Genomic DNA, 18174 nt, shown 5'->3' with positions numbered 1-18174 from the left:
GCCAGATAGCTGGGAGGCCTAAAATGACTGAGTCAGCAGGCAGGGTCTACACCAGCTCCAAGGAGAGGAGCCTTTCAGGGTGAGGGGAGCGTGGTGGGGCAGAGAGGGAATAGGGCTATGGCGGCAGAGGGAGTCTGGCCCAGCTCCTACACCAGGTTAGAGGGAGGGTCTCGGCCTGGGCTAGGCTAGGCCACTGCGTGCTCCAGATAGGAGCCCAGGCTAAGGGCACAGAAGGAGGGGTCCACCGGGGTGGGGAAGAGGAGAGAGAAGCAGGCTCTTCTCATCTTATCTAGGGCCTCCCTGCCCTCACCACCCACCCAGTGCAAGAGTCTTTGCATGTGAAGCCTTTCCCAGACCCCAGCACCCAGGGAGCAGTGCTCCCTCGCTCTTTCTATCACCTACTCCAAGTTACACTGGAAGTTATCATTCTGTGTCTGTTCTCCATAAGATATCACACAGTCTTTTTTACTTCACTATGGTGGTCCCCACAGTGCCTTAAAGAAAGTTTAGATGGTTGGTTGGTCGTACCGCCCTGCCATTCCCAACTTTGCTGGGCAAATTTGGGATGACAGAGCAGGGCTTCCTCAGACAGAGCAGAAACCTGTTCTTGAGGGGAAAAGCCTGCAATCTAAAATAGCCCTCACCAGTCCCAACACCTGCTCCATGCCCCATGGGACCCTGAGCGGGGGATGGACACTGCAGCCCTCACCCCGGTCCAGCCCCCGTGAAGTAGATCTCTGAGCTCCAGAGCAAAGAGCGTTCTGAATGTCATCCCCACCCCCATCCCAGTGGCTGAGGCTCACTTACCTTTACACTCTTGGGATCAAAGGCAGGTTCCTTGGGAGGCTCGGGAGGTGGGGCCGAGGCCGGGGCTGGGGCTGAGGCTGCCTTGGGCGCTTCCTTCTTAGGCTCAGGCTTCTTGGGAGGCATGTTGTCTCGTTGGGCTCTTCCACAGAGGTGGGACCTAGGAAGGAATCGAGAGATGCGGCACCCAGGAGCTGAGACGGGAGACTGGGCTGCCTCCTGCCCTTTTTATCCTGGGCAGGAGCCCCCACGGAGGGGCTGGGTGATCGCAAGAGCAACTGCTGCTGACTATAAAAGGAAGAAACACCAGCAGGGTACAGCTGACAACTGTGCATTGTCACCAGGTTTGGGGCTACCAGCCCCCTCCCCCTCCCCCTCCCCCCACACCTCACACTCCTCACGACCTCCACCTGTGGGTCAGGCTGACCCCTTCCTGCCAATCGGTGGACACCCAGAGGGGCCAGGGAAACAGACCCTCTCAAAAATGCCAGAGTCCAGCCAGAGAGATGAGCTGACTTGAGCAGTTGATAACCCTCACACAAAGCCCAGGGGAGGGCGAGGCTTTTTTTAGTCCCTCCTGAACAGAGGCAGCCCACTGCACATTCCTTTTAAGCCAAGATCCTTTAAGCTGAGAGCCACTCTGGGGCCTCAGCTCTGCCCTGAGGTTCAACTCTCTGGCCTGGCGCCCTGAAGCAACAGCTGGTCCGGCCAACTCACACTGTCCCACACCCTCCCAATCTACCGGGTAAAACCCTGCATTTCCCAGAGCAGGCTCCCCGGGAACTCCACAGACCTCAAATCCCTGGGTCCACCCCACAACTTCAATCATCCATTCAACAAATATTGAGCACATAACTTGTGCTGTGGAGCCAGGGTGAGAAGCAGAGAGGTTGGCTGAAAGTCGATGAGACTGAAGGTAAGGAAACTGGGGTCTCGTTTTTCTATACTGTACCTCTAACACATTCTGTGCCCCGTGTGTGTGTGTGTGTGTGTGTGTGTGTGTGTGTGTGTGTGTGTGTGTGTAGTACTTACTGTGTATCGGGCACTGGTAGCTGAGTGCTATTCATACAAAACCTCCTTAAATCTTCACTGCAGTCCTATAAGTAGATATTATTACTCCCATTTTACACATGAGGAGACTGAGACTAAAACTGGCCAAGTAACAAGGCCACTCAGCTAATTAGCTATAAACTGGGATTAGAACCCAGGTATGTCTGATTCTAAAGTTTGTGCCTGAATCATTGATATTATAATCCTATGGGGGGGGGACACATATATATTTGTGGGTTCATCAGATAGGTCAGGATGAATACCACTAAAATGTTAACAGGAGACACCCCTAAGGACTCAAAGGGTAAGGACAGGAGGATGACAGCAATTTGCAGTTTTTACTTTTTTCACTTCCTGTATTAACAGAAGTCTTTACAACGAGCATGTACTGTTTTTATTTAAAAAAAAAAAAGTTGAAAGTCAAAAAAAATTGTTCAGAAAAACAACAAAAAGCTTATCCACTGCACAGACTTGCTTTGAACTGAATTGTATGGCTCTACATTTCAGAGGATGAAGAGAAATAAAGCTGAGAGAAGCAGAAAAGTCACTTTGCCTTTCTAGGTTCAGTTTCCTCTCCCATAAAGCAAGATTGCTAGGGACTTCCCTGGCCGTCCAGTGGTTAAGACTTCACCTTCCAATGCAGGGAGTGCAGGGTTCCATCCCTGGTGGGCGAACTAAGATCCCACATGCCTCGCAGCCAAAAAAAACAAAACATAAAACAGAAGCAATATTGTAACAAAGTCAATAAAGACTAAAAATATACATTAAAAACAAACAAACAAAGAAAACAAGATTGCTAGACCACATAACGCCTGGTGCCCTGGAGCCCACATCTGCCCATTCTCTGGGTTCCCTAAGCACAGGCTCCAGGTCCCACATCTTTCAGAGCCAAAAGGTCCCTTAGAGATCGTCTCATCCCGTCTGGTGTGACAGGTGAGGAATCTAAGTCCCAGGAGACTTCGGAGCTACGGCGAGACATTCAGTTCTTCACAGGCGGAGCTTTGCCAGCTAAGCCCGGCTGCTCGTGTGCGGTGCTCCTACACCACCCTGCCGCTCCTGTACCCTGCACGTGCTCTCACCGCCGGTGAGCAGAGAAGCCTTCAAAGAAAACTGAGGCAGGAAAGGGGGGCAGGTCTTGCCCAAGGGGACCCTAGAGCAAGACCAGGAAGCAAACCCTAGGCCAGACCCGGTCCTGGGCTGGTCCGGCAGCTCCTTCGCTCTTTTCCCCTCCCCCCTTCCCCTCTCCAGCCTTCTCTTCCCTCCGACTCCTCGTCCCCGCGCTCCCGCGTGCCTCTGCTTGCACCCTTCAGTATTCCCCGGCTGTTCTCTCCCTGACTACCTCCTTCCCCAAGGGGCTTGGGAGCTCAGTTTGTTGGTCATGAGGAAGGAGGAAAAGAGGAAGCCCCGCCTCTCCTCTTTCTCTACCCCCACCCGCATCCCCTTCCTGGTCTAGGTGCAGAGATACCCACACTGCAGAGAGCTGCAGGCCAGAAGCTGCAAGAGCCAGACACTACTAGTCCTGAACGTCAAGCCGCTTCCCCTCTCTGGGCCCCAGCTTCCTCATCTCTAAAGTGAGAGATAGTCAGGAGCTTTCAATGTGTTCGTCAGACACTTACGTCTTCCTTAGCTTGCTTCTGGCTGTCAGGGACACAGAGGGGCCAGGTCTTGGGGCTCTCCCATCCCCTGCCACTTCAAACAGCACCACTCCTAGGTGTTTTATACACTGGAGGTCCCATGGTCATTTCGTAGGAAATAGTTCCATGATTTAAAAGTTCAAAAACAACCAGTGAATGAGATGTTGAATAGAAAAACAAGGTATTCTAATCATTCTATGAAGAAATATGATCCCCAAAAGACAGGCAGTTGTAACTCTGTCTTTTCATTTCTTTTCTTTTTCTTTCTTTCTTCTTTCTCCTCTTTTATTTATTTATTTTTTTTTAATTCTAAAGCGAAACAAAATATCCAGACTGCTTGGGAGCAGAGCTCTGAGGTTAGAAAACTGGGAGCGCAGAATGGGGCTGGAGGATCTGAAAACGTGGAAAGAGTGTGGACTTTAGAGGCAGACAAGCATAGGTCTGAATCCTGGTTTTGCCATTTCTAAATCTTGGGCCCAGGACCCTCAGGACCTTTAACAGTACACATTTCCTTCTCAAGTTGTTGTGAGATTTGTATGAAGTAATGTTAGCTAGACACCACAGACCATCTCTGGCATATAGTAAACAATCATAGCTGGCAATTTCACTTCGTTTTCTGAGCCAGAGGAAGCTAGAGGTGTGCTCTGGTGTCTCAGGTTTCCTGGAAGGAACACCAGGAGAGGGGCCCACAGGAGGGAGGGACGAGGAAGGTGGCCGTGGCTAACTTGATTGTAAGGTGTGGGTTTAGGAAGGAGAAAGAGGTGGAAGGGAATGGGGGAGGGGAAGGGCAGCAGCTGGGTACCCACAGTGTGAAATATTTGTGGCTCAGAAAGCATGTAACTGGTCCCTGGGGCCCGGCAGCCTGCCTGTCAGCGACACTCAGACGAGGAACCTGGCTGCCTGAAACCTCAGTGGGGGAGGAGATGCTCCTCAAATCAGTTTCTGATTCTCTTTAAGCAGCCCCAGCTAAAGAAGTGGCTGGTACTTCAGAAGCTACTAGAGGGGAGCTGTGGTTTCCCAGGAGCTGTGTCGAGAATCAAGATACCTGACACTAGCCTTGTTATACTAAAACCCATGATGCCCACAGTTCATGAGACCCCCAAGAACTGGAGTCAGAGTTTTCACTTTCTTCTGGTCCTCATTCTGCTTCACGGCCACTGACTTTCACCTTGCAATTTCACCCACCTAGGGTACCCTTCACAGGACCTAGGGCAGGGTTGACCAATCAGAGCAAAGGAAAGGAAGAGAGACAGAAGGAAGAGGCAGAAGTGTAAAGAGGCAAGCATAGTAGCAGGTACTGGTAGCCTGACTACTGCCTCTGGGGAGGCATCGAGTGGTCCCCAGCCAGAGCTGCTCCAGCCACTTGAATGCTGCCACTGGAAGAACCTCACACTCAGTAGATGGAAAACGCAGAACAGAATTTCACACCAATCAGCTTACACCACATGTCAAATCTGGACAAACGCACAGAAGAGAACTGACATCAGCCCTCCTTTGGGCTGGGCTTCCACACACTCACACATCCTCCTCCCTTCACCTCTAACCATGTAGGGCCTGTGTCCTGCCTGCCTGGGATCAAATGATGCTGACAGTGTGCCTGGCTGTTAATGCTTTGTTCTTGTCACCTCCCCCCGCCTCTTCCAGACAGTGTCTCATAAGCTAGACATCATGGGGCAAAGCCCTGGCCAACACTACATTTATGTGTCTCTGTAGAGGACGCTGCCGCAAGGCAGAGGTTAAGAGGGCCCACTGAGGACTTAAGAGTTCTGGGTTAGAGTCCTGATTGATTTGTCCGTTAGGCAAGCTAGTTAAACTTCTTTCTGTCTCAGTTTTCCCGTCTGTAAAATGGGGCTGCTAATATAACCTCACAGGGTGATTGTAAGGATTAAATGAGTTAATACAGATGCTACACTTAGAGTAGTGTCCAGCACAAAGCAAGTACTCAAAATCCTTAAGCTTGACTGAACCAGTGTGACTGCTGCTCCCTCTCCCAAGGGCAACTACGAAAGAATTATAAACAGAAAACACCAAGAAATGAAGAAAACTGTGAGATACCCCTTGGGTGAAGGGGGGCCCTGTTTTGAACTGGTGTGGTGTGTGGTAAAGGGGTGGCTTTGGTTTACGGCAGGAGGTGGCCAGGCATGGCTGTGGAATGATAAAAAAAGAAGAGGATCTCTGGGGTTCTCATCTGTCTTTTCCTCCACCAGTGTCTTAGAACAAACAGTGATGTGCCTGCCATCACCTTCCTGACTCAAACTGCTGATCCAGGTGCTGGTAAGAGTAATCAGGGCACTGAAGACGCACTGTGCTTGTGAGGATCCAATAAAAAATAGGAGGGGAAACCGAACTTCGGACAGTTGTTTCCCCTCCTCGCCCCCTAAACTCTCATAGCAGGAGAACTGCAATCTAAGAAGTACTTCCCCTAAGGTTGCTTCTCCCTTGGGAGGTGGGGACAAAAGGTGAAGCCTTGACATGAGGAGTTATTTAGTGAGGTCGGGTCTGACTGACTTGGGAGTTTTGGTGCTTGAGGTTCTCAGTCTTACGGCTCATTCACCCCTGACCCTCACCCCCTGAGCTAAATGGCACTGGTACACATTGTTGAACAGAGCAACCTATGTGCCCATGGGCCAAATAACAAGACAGGTGAGGAACACAGCTAATTCAGATGGATACAACCCACTTGATTACAGATTGTACCTTAAGTAGAAAGATGACAACAGATAGACCAAGATTTTAAAAGTAGCTTAATAAACATGCTTAAAGAAATGAACATATTACCAATACGACACCAGAACAAGAAAACATAAAGAAGAACCAAACAGAAACATCACATATAGAAAATTATAATAGTTGAAATTAAGAGGGACTTCCCTGGTGGCGCAGTGGTTAAGGGTCCGCCTGCCAAACATGGGTTCGATCCCTGGTCTGGGAAGATCCCACATGCCACGGAGCAACTAAGCCCGAGCGCCACAACTGCTGAGCCTGCACTCTGGAGCCCACGAGCCACAACTACTGAGCCCGTGTGCCACAACTACTGAAGCCCACGCACCTAGAGCCTGTGCTCCGCAGCAAGAGAAGCCACCCCAATGAGAAGCCTGCGCACTGCAATGAAGGTAGCCCCCACTCGCCACAACTAGAGAAAGCCCGTGCACAGCAACGAAGACCCAACGCAGCCAAAAATAAATAAATAAATTTAAAAAGAAATAGTTGAAATAAGAAAAACAACTTTAGTAAAACAAGCAATATGTTAGGTATAAAAATAACTAAAATAGAGCACACGATAGATATGAAAAGTAGCAAACTGGACACAGCTGGGAAACATATTAGGGAATTGAAAGACAAAAGAGAATGTCTCCAGGAAGGAAAAAAGAAAGGCAAAGAAATAGAAAAGCTGGGACTTCCCTGGTGGTCCAGTGGTAAAGAATTTGCCTTCCAATGCAGGGGACATGTGTTCGATCCCCGGTCGGGGAACTAAGATCCCACATGCCACGTGGCAACTAAGCCCGTGTACCACAACTACTGAGCTTCTGCTCCTCAACAAGAGAGCCCACGTGCTGCAAACTAAAGAGCCCATGCATTCTGGATCCCTCACGCCACAACTAGAGAGAGAAAAAAACCCCACACGGCACAACTAGAGAGAAGCCCGCGCGCCACAGTGAAAAGCCCGCACCACAACGAAAGATCCTGCACGCCTCAACAAAGACCCCTCATGCTGCAACTAAGACCTGATGCAACCAAAAAATAATAATAATAAAGAAAAAATAGAAAAGCTGGGCTTCCCTGGTGGCATAGTGGTTGAGAGTCCACCTGCCGATGCAGGGGACGCGGGTTTGTGCCCCAGTCCGGGAAGATCCCACATGCCGCGGAGTGGCTGGGCCCGTGAGCCATGGCCGCTGAGCCTGCACGTCCGGAGCCTGTGCTCCACAACAGGAGAGGCCACGACAGTGAGAGGCCCGTGTACCGCAAAAAAAAAAAAAAAAAAAAGAAAAAAAAGAAAAGCTAAGAAATATGGGGGATAGAAGGAGTACTGCTTTGTGATTTAGGAGGGCAATCAAGCTAAGTATACATCTGAAAGAAATCTCACATGAATTCATAAGGTACATGAACAGGATGTCTGCAGCATGATTTGTGGTAGCAGGAGTTGGAAGCAATCTGGGTCTCCATCACTGTGAATGCCTGGGTAAGATGCACCATGTACCATGAAAGAGTGCGTAGCAGTTAGAAGCAAAGGATTAGATGCATACACAGAAGAAACATAGTGATAAGTAAGAAACTGAATGAGGTATAAGCCACGATAATATTTCTATAAATTAAAAATATATGCATACAATCTCACTGATATCGTATTGTATATGAACAAGCTAAAATTGAAGCTCCAAGGAAAGAAAATGCTTATTTGCCACTTAGCTGGATAGGTACAAGAATTTATGGTAAAATTGAAACTTCTCATAATGCAAATCAATACACATTTTTCTAACATAAACACACAGGATATTTTAATTGTAATCAACAGTCCTATGTAAATTGGCTGCAAAAATGACAAAAAAGTTTAAATGTTTTGCTGGTGTTAATAAATCTTAGAGTTGCTTTCCAATTTATGCAATATCTCTTTGAATTTCATGTTAATAATTCTGATTGACACAAGAATTGGTAAATTTACTTAACTTGCACATAGTTGTGAAACTGACATGCTTTTGCTTCAAAGTCAAATCAATGAAGCAATTTATAGCACAGGGAGATCAGCTTGGTGCTTTGTGACCGCCTGGAGGGGTGGGATAGGGAGGGTGGGAGAGAGGGAGACGCAAGAGGGAAGAGATATGGGAACATATGTATATGTATAACTGATTCACTTTGGTATAAAGCAGAAACTAACACACCATTGTAAAGCAATTATACTCCAATAAAGATGTTAAAAAATAAAATTAAATGAAGCAATTTTTTCAATTTGGATGCAAATATTAAAAGAAAATGATTTTTTTGGTATTTGATTCAGTTACTGGAAAATTTTAAAGTATGTTTGGAACAACTCATCTACATGAATCTACTTTTCAACTGTGAATTTTATGAAATCTAAATACAGATCAAATATTTATGATGAAAATTTAGCATTCAAATTGAGATAATGCTATAAGAGTAAAACACACACTGGATTTTGAAGACTTAGGACCAAATAAAAAACAGAATGTAATATATCTCATTAGTAATTTTTTATTGATTACATCTTGAAATAACATTTTGGGTACACTAGGTGGAATAAAATATATTAAAAATCTTAAAATACATGCATACTAGAAACATTACCTGTTATTCAAGAACACATACAAAAGAACACACACACATACACACAAAAGAACACATACAAACAAAAGAAATACACATTAAAAATATCTGACGGTTGCCTAACGTTGTAATGTTGAGCGTTGTTTAGATGGGAAGGGTAATGAGATTAAAGGGAATAAATAAACAATTAAACAAGAGAGGCCTTGCATGAACCATTGATGAAAGAAGGCTATAAATCAAGTAGAGTGTTTAACCCAGTCCTCTGTATCTAAGATTCCTTGCCACCAAGGAAGGAGGAAAAAAGCAATGAGTCACCTGAAGTTTGAGACCCTTAAGGCCCAGAGCACCCAAGGTAAAGGCAGAAAAGAAGTAGAAAGGTGTCTAAAATCAAAATTTCAAAGACCATGGTAGCACCAGCTCTCAGAGCACTTAAATCGTGTCCTCAAACTTCGTTTCCTTGGCTGTTTTAGTTCAGGTGGAGAGTGCTACATATGCTTGGCCTCATCACTCAACAGTCAGCCTAAATGGTTGAAGCTATTTTCTGTGCTGAGATCAAAGCAGTGCCGCCTGGTGACATATCTGCGAACTGAACTGTGGGAGGAGGATGCTGCAGGGGCCCAACGACAGGTGGGTTAGAGTCCGCCTGAGGACCGAAAACAGAGCGCAGGACAGCTGGTGTTTGGCAAAGCGATTTACAGATGAAAAGCAGCAGAGAGCAAGTTGGAATCCTCACCAGTCATCCAAACTGCATTCTCCCAGACATCCTGACAGCTGCAAGGGGCTTTAGAGACCCAGAGAAAAGGGGGTGACTTGCCCGAGGTCACACTGTGAGTCACGGCAGACCTGGGACAAGAACCCAGGACACTAAGGCGACAGTGGGAGCTGGAATTGCTGATAGGGGTTCCCTCTGGGAGAGGCCTGGCACCCAAGGGAGCATGGAAGCAAGAAGGCATCAATGAAAGAGCTGGCCTGGTGCCTACAGCATGGATGGCTCTCAGTAAGGAGGAGGTGATTCAAACTCCTAGCAGGCACTTGTTCTCAGCATTTGGGGATGTGCTTTCAATGCTAGAGATGATTCTCTTTTCTCAGTTTCCCTTTCCACCAGCTTCTTCTTTTACTTCTTGAATTCTGACTGCCCCCCTAACACTCCATTGGTAACTTGTCTGTGGCTACATCTGTGGTCTTAGATATCTCTAGCCCTTCTCTGCTGTACTTACAACACCAAAGATGTCACTGACCCTCCTCTCCTTTATCTCCTTTATCTACATTACTCTCATTCACTCATTCGACTAACACCTAATGAGCACCCACAGTGTGCAGGTACGTTTACTAAGATGAGTGAGAGGCCTCCGCTGGCCCCAAGGAGCTCACTGTCTGGTGTGGAGGATGCAGATATATAAACAGAGTTTTAATATAATGATAAATAGTCTCACAAAGGTTTTACAAGGTATAACATAACCCCAAAAAGAAAGCATTTAGTTCTACCCGAAAAATCTATATCTCCAGTGCCAGCTTCTTTCTTAAATTGTTCAAGCTTCACATTTTCAATTGACCTTTGGACATTTCTCACCTGAGGCACTTCAAACTCAGTATGTTTTAAACCTAGCTTATCACCTATCTCACAAATCAAATATTTGTGACACAAAAACAGACCAAGAATAATAACAAAGTCTATTTAAGACCACTATGGTGTATACTCAAGACTGGAATAAATCAAGTCTGTGTTTAATCCATTGTTGTGCAATTTATTTAGAGAACAATGAAAGTCTCTCTAGAAACTAGAAAAGGGAGAAATAAAGAATCTATTATTTGGTTGGTGTCCTCTCCAAGTGATACAGATATTTTTTTCTCTAGCAGTCAGACATATATGTCCCTTCTGAGGATAAGTAGATAATAGCCAGTAAGATCATTCAATTAGCTCTTTTGGTTTGAAGTCTATAGTCACCAAGCTGCCTTCCGGTTAGAATCTTAATGCCCTCAGGAGAAGGAATTGGATAAGAATATTTCTCACTATAAATGAGTAATTCAGAACCATTTCCATTTTCCATCTTTTTTTCAGATTCAACCATCTAGGATGCTATCATAATAGAAATTCAGAGCTGCCTAGACTCCCTAGCAGCCTCTCTGCTGTATTCCTGGTCCCTACTCTCTCCTCCATTTCACACAATCCTCAGCTGTTAGCATAATCTTTCTCACATTCCATTCTCATGAGGTCACTCCCCAGCTCAATCACCAGCAGCAGCTCCCTTGGTCTATTTTATCAGTCTAAAGTCATCAGCCTGGAACCCAAAGCTTATCAACTGTCCCCAACACCATCATTTCAACCAAGTTTATACAGCCTCCGCTCCAAACAAGCTAATTTGCTTACCGTTGATCTCTTTCCCTTTGAGTCTGCATAGCCCTCCTAGCCAAGATGCATCTTCTGATTAGCCTCAACACTTCAGACACTGCCTAGACTTTAAATCCCTCAAGGACGTGTAGGCAAGGCCAGCATGTTCTCTGGGTCCAGAGAGGGGAGTCAAAAAAGCATCAAGTTATGACCAATAAGAGATAAGCTAAGTGGTCAAATCATTCAATCCTCAGATATTCCAAAAATGTTTGTAGATTTATAATATTTTAATATCCCTTCATATTTGTACAGGGCACTGTGCTAGGTGGTGGTGATATCATGGAGAGTCAAAGTCCCTGCCTACAAGGAACTTACAGTAAACAAATATAATTAAAATTACCATACATACTATGAAGGAAAAGAATGACGACTCTGTGAGAGAGAACAATAGGATGGAGCTAATTCGAAAAGATACATGCACCCCAGTGTTCATAGCAGCACTATTTACAATAGCCAAGACATGGACCCTACTTAAGTGTCCATCAACAGATGAATGGATAAAAAGATATGTGTGTATATGTATATATATATAATATATAAAAAGGAATATTACTTGGCCATAAAAAAGAATGAAATATTACCATTTGCAGCAACATGGATGGACCTAGAGGATACTAAGTGAAGTAACACAGAGAGACAAATATTATATGATATCACTTATATGTGGAATCTAAAAAATAATACAGATGAATTTATTTACAAAATAGAAACAGACTCACAAGGTGTAGAAAACAAACTTATGGTTATCAAAAGTGAAAGGGGAGGGAAGGGATAAATTAGGAGTATGGGATTAACAGATACACACTACTATATATAAAATAGACAAACAACAAGAATTTACTGTATAGCACAGGGAACTATATTCATTATCTTACAATAACCTAAGATGGAAAAGAATCTGGAAAGGGCTTCCCTGGTGGTGCAGTGGTTAAGAATCCACCTGCCAATGCAGGGGACACAGGTCCAAGCCCTGGTCCAGGAAGATCCCACATGCTGAGGAGTAACAAAGCCTGTGCACCACAACTACTGAGCCTGAGCTCTAGAGCCCGTGAGCCACAGCTACTGAAGCCCGCATGCCTAGAGCCCAGGCTCTGCAACAAGAGAAGCCACCACAATAAGACCGCGTACCACAACGAAGAGTAGCCCCCGCTCACCACAACTAGAGAAAGCCTACGCACAGCAACCAAGACCCAATGCAGCCAAAAATAAATAAATAAAATAAATAAATTTATATATAAAAAAAGAAACAGTTAAAAAAAAGGATCTGGAAAGATATATATATATATATATGAATCTCTTTGCTGTACACCTGAAACTAATGCAATATTGTAAATCAACTATACTTCAATTTTATAAAAAAAGAAAAAGATAGGATGAAGCTAATAATTTAGATTAGGTAGCACACGGAATATTCTGAGGAGGTGATATTAAGGCTGAGGCCTGAAGGATGAGTAGAATTTAACCAGTTAAAGAGAAAGGGAAAAGTACTTTAGGAAGAAGAAGTAATATTTGTCAAGGCTTACACTTTAATCACTCAGTCAATATTTTTTAAACATCTACTAAATATGTAATGCTTTTCAAATAACAGTATGGAGAAATATAAGACTTGGCCTTCCCTTAGCGAGACAAGACATAAATAGAATAACCAATTGTATTAGTCTGCTCAGGATGCTATAACAAAATACCACAGACTGGGTGCCTTAAACAACAGAAATCTATTTTCTCATAGTTCAGAGGCTAGAAGTTCATGATCAAGATGCTAGCAAATTTGGTTTCTGGTAAGAGCTCTCTTCCTATCTTGTAGTTGACTGCCTTCTCGTCATGCCCTCATATGACATTTCCATGGTGATGTGCATGCACAAGGGAGGGCAGTAGAGAAAGAGAGTGAGCTCTCTGGTGTCTCTTCCTATAAGGACACTAATCCTATTGGATCAGGGCTCCACCCTTATGATCTCATTAACCTTAGAGACTCCATCTGCAAATACAGCCACACTGGGGGTTAGGGCTTCAACATATGAATTGGGAAGGGAGGGGGACACAAATATTCAGTATATAACATCAATCAATAAACAAAAAATAATAATAGGAACAGGTATAGCACAGGGAACTCTACTCAATGCTCTGTGGTGACCTAAATGGGAAGGAAATCTTAAAAAAGAGTGGATATCTATATATAGATATAGATATGGATATATATATATATAACTGATTCACTTTGTTGTACAGCAAAAACTAACACAACATTGTAAACCAACTATACCCCAATAAAATTTTTTTTTAAATAATAATAGGAACAGAATGAGTTTATTCTATTCGTTCATTAAACAAATAAGAATGAATACCCATCATGTACAGGCATATCTTGTTTGATTACATTTTGCTTTGTAACCTTCTACAAATTGAAGGTTGTGGTAACCCTGCATCAAGCAAATCTATTGGCACTATCTCTCCAACAGCATTTGCTCACTTTGTGTCTCTGTGTCACATTTTGGTAATTCTCACAATATATCAAACTTTTTCATTATTATTATATTTGTTATGGTGATCTGTGTCCAGTGATCTTTGATGTTACTACTATTAATTGCTGAAGTATTTTTAAACTAAGGTATGTACATTTTTTTAGACATAATTCTATTGCACACTTAATAGACTACAGTACACTATAAACATAACTTTTATAAGCACTGGGAAGACAAAAAATTCATGTGACTTGCTGTGTTTTGCTATTTGCTTTATTGTGATGGTCTTGAATACAACTCACAATATCTGCAAGGTATGCCTGTACCAGATACTGTATTAAGGGTGGAGAATACATCCTGCAACAGGCAAACAAGGCTTCTATCATGGAGCTTACAGGCTAGATAGGAAGTAATCACAGTAAAGGGCAATAAGAATAATGACAAGTATGTTAGCACTTGAGCAGTAGCAGGGATAGGCAACCTATCCCTGTGTTCCAACACATCAGAAAAAATCTAAAGAAGTATAAAAAAACTAAAGAAGTATATTTGGAGGATGGGCAGAGATAGCCAAGTGAAGAGTGGAATTAGAGTGTTCTGGACAGAGAGAGCAGTATATACAAAGACTGGGGCAAGAAAGTGGGTCAAGAAGTTCCATGTAGCTGGTGTAGGGGAGAGAAAAAAACCTTTTCCCTCTATCCTCTTATTTTCAGGATCTAGGGCCCTGCAGATTAAACTGACAAAAGACGGGTTAACAGAATTTTTAAAAACAACATTTTAGGGCTTCCCTGGTGGCGCAGTGGTTGAGAGTCCAACTGCTGATGCAGGGGACATGGGTTCGTGCCCGGGTCTGGGAAGATCCCACATGCCGCGGAGTGGCTGGGCCCGCGAGCCATGGCCGCTGAGCCTGTGCGTCCGGAGCCTGTGCTCCGCAACGGGAGAGGCCACAACAGTGAGAGGCCCGCGTACCGCAAAAAAAAAAAAAAAATCAACATTTTATTTACACGTGCAACATGCATACACGTGAGCGAATTCAGTGATAAGTGACTCAAAGAGGTGGTTAGAATTTGGGGCCCAACTATCATCTTAGCAAAGGGCAATATATTTGTGGAGAAGTAACAAGACAAAGAAACAGGGTTTGGGCCTCTAGGGGTGGTAAATTGTAGAAAGGTAAATAGATGGGGAAATGAATGGAAGATAAAGGTTATTTTAGTAAGGGTTTTTGGTGCAGACCCAGCTCGGTGCCAACCCTCTGTCTCCAGTGATAATGGTTGTTTTCCTGCTCCTTTTACAGGAGAGGGGAGGGGATACACCTTCACAAAGGGGAATTTATGTCATGCTTTTAGGCAGATAGGGGGAGGGCAAAAAGATTTATGTTTGCTGTCTTAATTGCTTTCAGTTCAAAATAATCCTCATGCCAAAGTGGCATTTTCTGATCCCCTTCACTGGAATGTATAGTATAAGAGGGAGACAGGCGACTTAAGTCTGAATGAGGAGGCAGAGACTAGACCTTGGACAGCCTTGTAAGACTAGTTAAAGGGTTTGGACTATTTCCTGAGAACAATGGGAAATCCTAAACTGGGGCATGTAAAAAGTTAATAAACTGAAACTTCAATTAAAATGGAGTTGGGAGACCAGAAGAGGGCGTGAGAGCAATAGCAGAGCCCAACAGGAAGAAGAAAGACTTCCTCTTCTTTCCTGGCAAGAGCTCAGCCAATGAGAGACTGTCACAACTCAGCCAAGGAAGAGCCATGGACTTTTTGTTTACTATAGCCCTCCTGACTTCCTTTTCCCCTCTATAAAAGAGTTCTCCATTTTTGTTGGGGACTTTCACATGGCTCACCATAGTTGCAGATCCTGAATTGAACTTTGCTGATCCCCCAAAAAACATTTTTTTGCTGAAGAAATAACTGTTAGTCTATTTTTATTAATTAATTTATTTATTTATATTTTGGCTGCATTGGGTCCTCATAGCTGTGTGCAGGCTTTCTCTAGTTGCTGAGAGCAGGGGCTACTCTTTGTTGCGGTTCGTGGGTTTCTCATTGTGGTGGCTTCTCGTTGCGGAGCGCAGGCTCTAGGCGCACCGGCTTCAGTAATTGTGGCACGTGGGCTCAATAGCTGGGGCTTGCGGGCTCTAGAGCTCAGGCTCAGTAGTTGTGGCGCATGGGCTTAGTTGCTCCACGGCATGTGGGATCTGCCCAGACCAGGGCTCAAATCTGTCCCCTGTATTGGCAGGCGGATTCTTAACCACTGCGCCACCAGGGAAGTCCCAGTCTATTTGTTTTAGGTCAACAGTGGGGAGGCTTAGCGAGGGGGGTCCTGACATGATTAAACTTGTTTTTGGAGGTAGGTGAGACTTGAGGCAGGAAGAGACATGAAGGTGTCTATTTAGGAGGTAAAATTAGTAGGGCTCTGAGACTGGATGTTAGGGCTAAAAAAAGAGAGTGGTTTCAGGTTTGGACGATGGAGAAACTGGGATAGGTAATATTTCAAGTAAGGTAATATTTCAAGTATGAGGAACGAGGAGTTCCATTCTGAACAAAGTATTTGTGAGACATCCAGTTGACAGCTAGGCATTTAGGTCTGGAGTTCTAAAAAGAGTCTGGCTGGAGATACAGATTTTGGAACAATTTTAGATAAAAAATTGAGGCCATGAGAATGAAAGAGTTTGCCTAAGAAGAAGGTGTAAGATGAGAAGGCCTAGAACTGACCCCTGAAGCATTCTAATGTTAGGGGTTCTGTAAAGGAAACTGATAAAGAACAGAGCAGTAGGAGGAAAACCAGGAGACTGTGTGATCAGAGATGCCAAAGGAAGGGGGTGACTTGAAGAGAGAGAAGCGAAGATGGTGGGGGAAGCTTCACGGTCAGGTAGTACAAAGTGGATAAGAGGCAGCGTACAACAGGGACAAGAGAAGCGTACAGATAAGGAGGACTGAAGGAATTCAGAAGAGTAAGCTTGCTCTGGCTATACCAGTGGGCCTGCACCTTGCCAATGATACCATGTCTAGTTTCTTGAATAGTTCCCTAAACCCTGGTTTCCAAATCTGATTGAATATGAAACAGACCAAGAGGCAGGCTAAGGAAAAGGATAATTTATCATGTTTGGAATAATGCTTATTGTAACCTAACTCTACTTGCCAGCTAAAGATATGTTGATAATGGGTGATGGCAGGATGCTCAAGTGGTTGCTGGACAGTGAGTTTAAGTAGGTCAATCAGGAACAGAAAAGGAAGTAAAAATGCTCTAAAAGAGTCCATCAAAGCACAACTTCAAACAATGGGGTCTGAATGGGCACAAAACCACAACAGATGTGTTAGCCCAGTGAACAATGGTCAGAAAAGAGATGCTCTTTATTAGAAAAAAGAAAAAGAGGGCAGGGGGGTGGGGGTGAATTTTAGGCAAATTCTAAGCTTAAGAGCCAGAGTGCTAAGCATCACAGAGTCTTTAAATGCTGAGCCTAGACACACATTTTTACACAAAAAATATCATCTTTATATATCCTGTGTTGTGAGTTCCTACATTTAAATTTACAAGAATCAAATGCACAGGTACAAGACACAGCAGCATGTTGTGTGAAACAGCGCTATGTGTGTAAAATAACAAAAAGCTTAGCATGAGCAGTCATGTGACTGTTATGCACGTACAACTTTAGTCCACTTTAATAGAAGTCATCCAGATAGTAAAAGCAATAGTCCTATTGCCTTCTGAATTCATTTGACTAAATCTGGAGTGCTGTGTTCAGTTAAAACATCACATTTTAAGAGTAATATCGCTTACCCACCCCTGTCTTTCCATTCCCACTGCCAGTCTCTCATCTCAAAGATGGTCAATCCTCCCATGGCACAAGCCTTTTGCAGTGTCACTTTGCCATTCCTCCCATCTCCTCCTGTTGAGACACAGGCTGGCCCTGTGTCTTAATCTGACCAATAAGAAGTGATGGGGTTTGACTTACAGACCTAGGCCTTAAGGGGTCTCACTGCGTCCGTTTTTGCCTTCTTGGTTGCCAGCCGCCAAGTCAAGAAGCTAGGATTAGACTACTGACTGATGAGAGGTCATGTGGAGGAGAAATGAGGGGCTCAGCCAACAGCCAGCACCAAGGCCCCAAACATGTGAGTGAAGCCATCTTGGATCTTCCAGCCCTAATCAAGCCAACGATGGTAATATTCTGTATCTATGCTATCCAGTATGGGAGTCGCTAGCCACATAAGTGTATTGAGTCCTCAGAATGTGGCTAGGGCATCTGAAGAGCTTCATTTTTAATTTCACTTGAATTTAACTAAACTGTAGCTAGTGGCTACCACACTGGACAGTGTAGAACACTATTTCCACTCTAATTCATCCAGCATAATCCTGCTAACAGAACAGGGCATATGGCAGCATAAAATCACCTTAGCACCTACCCTTTATGGGGCTATAAGGACACAAGCAGTGACTAGAGATGGCTGGTGGTAAAGGTTATAGCTCTGTCAACTGGTGTTTAAAACAAAACAAAACACTCCCCTGCAACATCACCCAAAGGAAGGGAGTGACCCATTCTAATCTGATTTTATCTGCATAAAAT

The 18174-nt window shown here is 44.3% G+C and overlaps 1 protein-coding gene across 3 annotated transcripts in view; it reads right to left on the bottom strand.

The window, feature by feature from the left end:
• The window catches only part of MYL4 (myosin light chain 4), a 30151-nt gene that overhangs the window by 10437 nt on the left and 1540 nt on the right, over nucleotides 1-18174 (bottom strand). The window contains exons 1-2 of one of the 3 annotated variants that reach the window (XM_033847073.2): nucleotides 1837-2014; nucleotides 808-964 (exon numbers count right to left, since the gene is read on the bottom strand). In XM_033847073.2, coding sequence (XP_033702964.1) covers nucleotides 808-964; nucleotides 1837-1871 — 192 coding nt within the window. In that variant the 5' untranslated portion in view covers nucleotides 1872-2014. Of the gene's footprint in view, nucleotides 1-807; nucleotides 965-1278; nucleotides 1375-1836; nucleotides 2015-18174 lie in introns of those variants that run through there. The other 2 variants (XM_033847074.2, XM_073797835.1) reach the window with 2 other exon arrangements.

Source organism: Tursiops truncatus, chromosome 20, assembly GCF_011762595.2.
Source record: "Tursiops truncatus isolate mTurTru1 chromosome 20, mTurTru1.mat.Y, whole genome shotgun sequence".
NCBI lineage: Eukaryota > Metazoa > Chordata > Mammalia > Artiodactyla > Delphinidae > Tursiops > Tursiops truncatus.
Note: the sequence above shows the minus strand (reverse complement) of the source record. Positions and strands in the feature narration are given on the sequence as shown.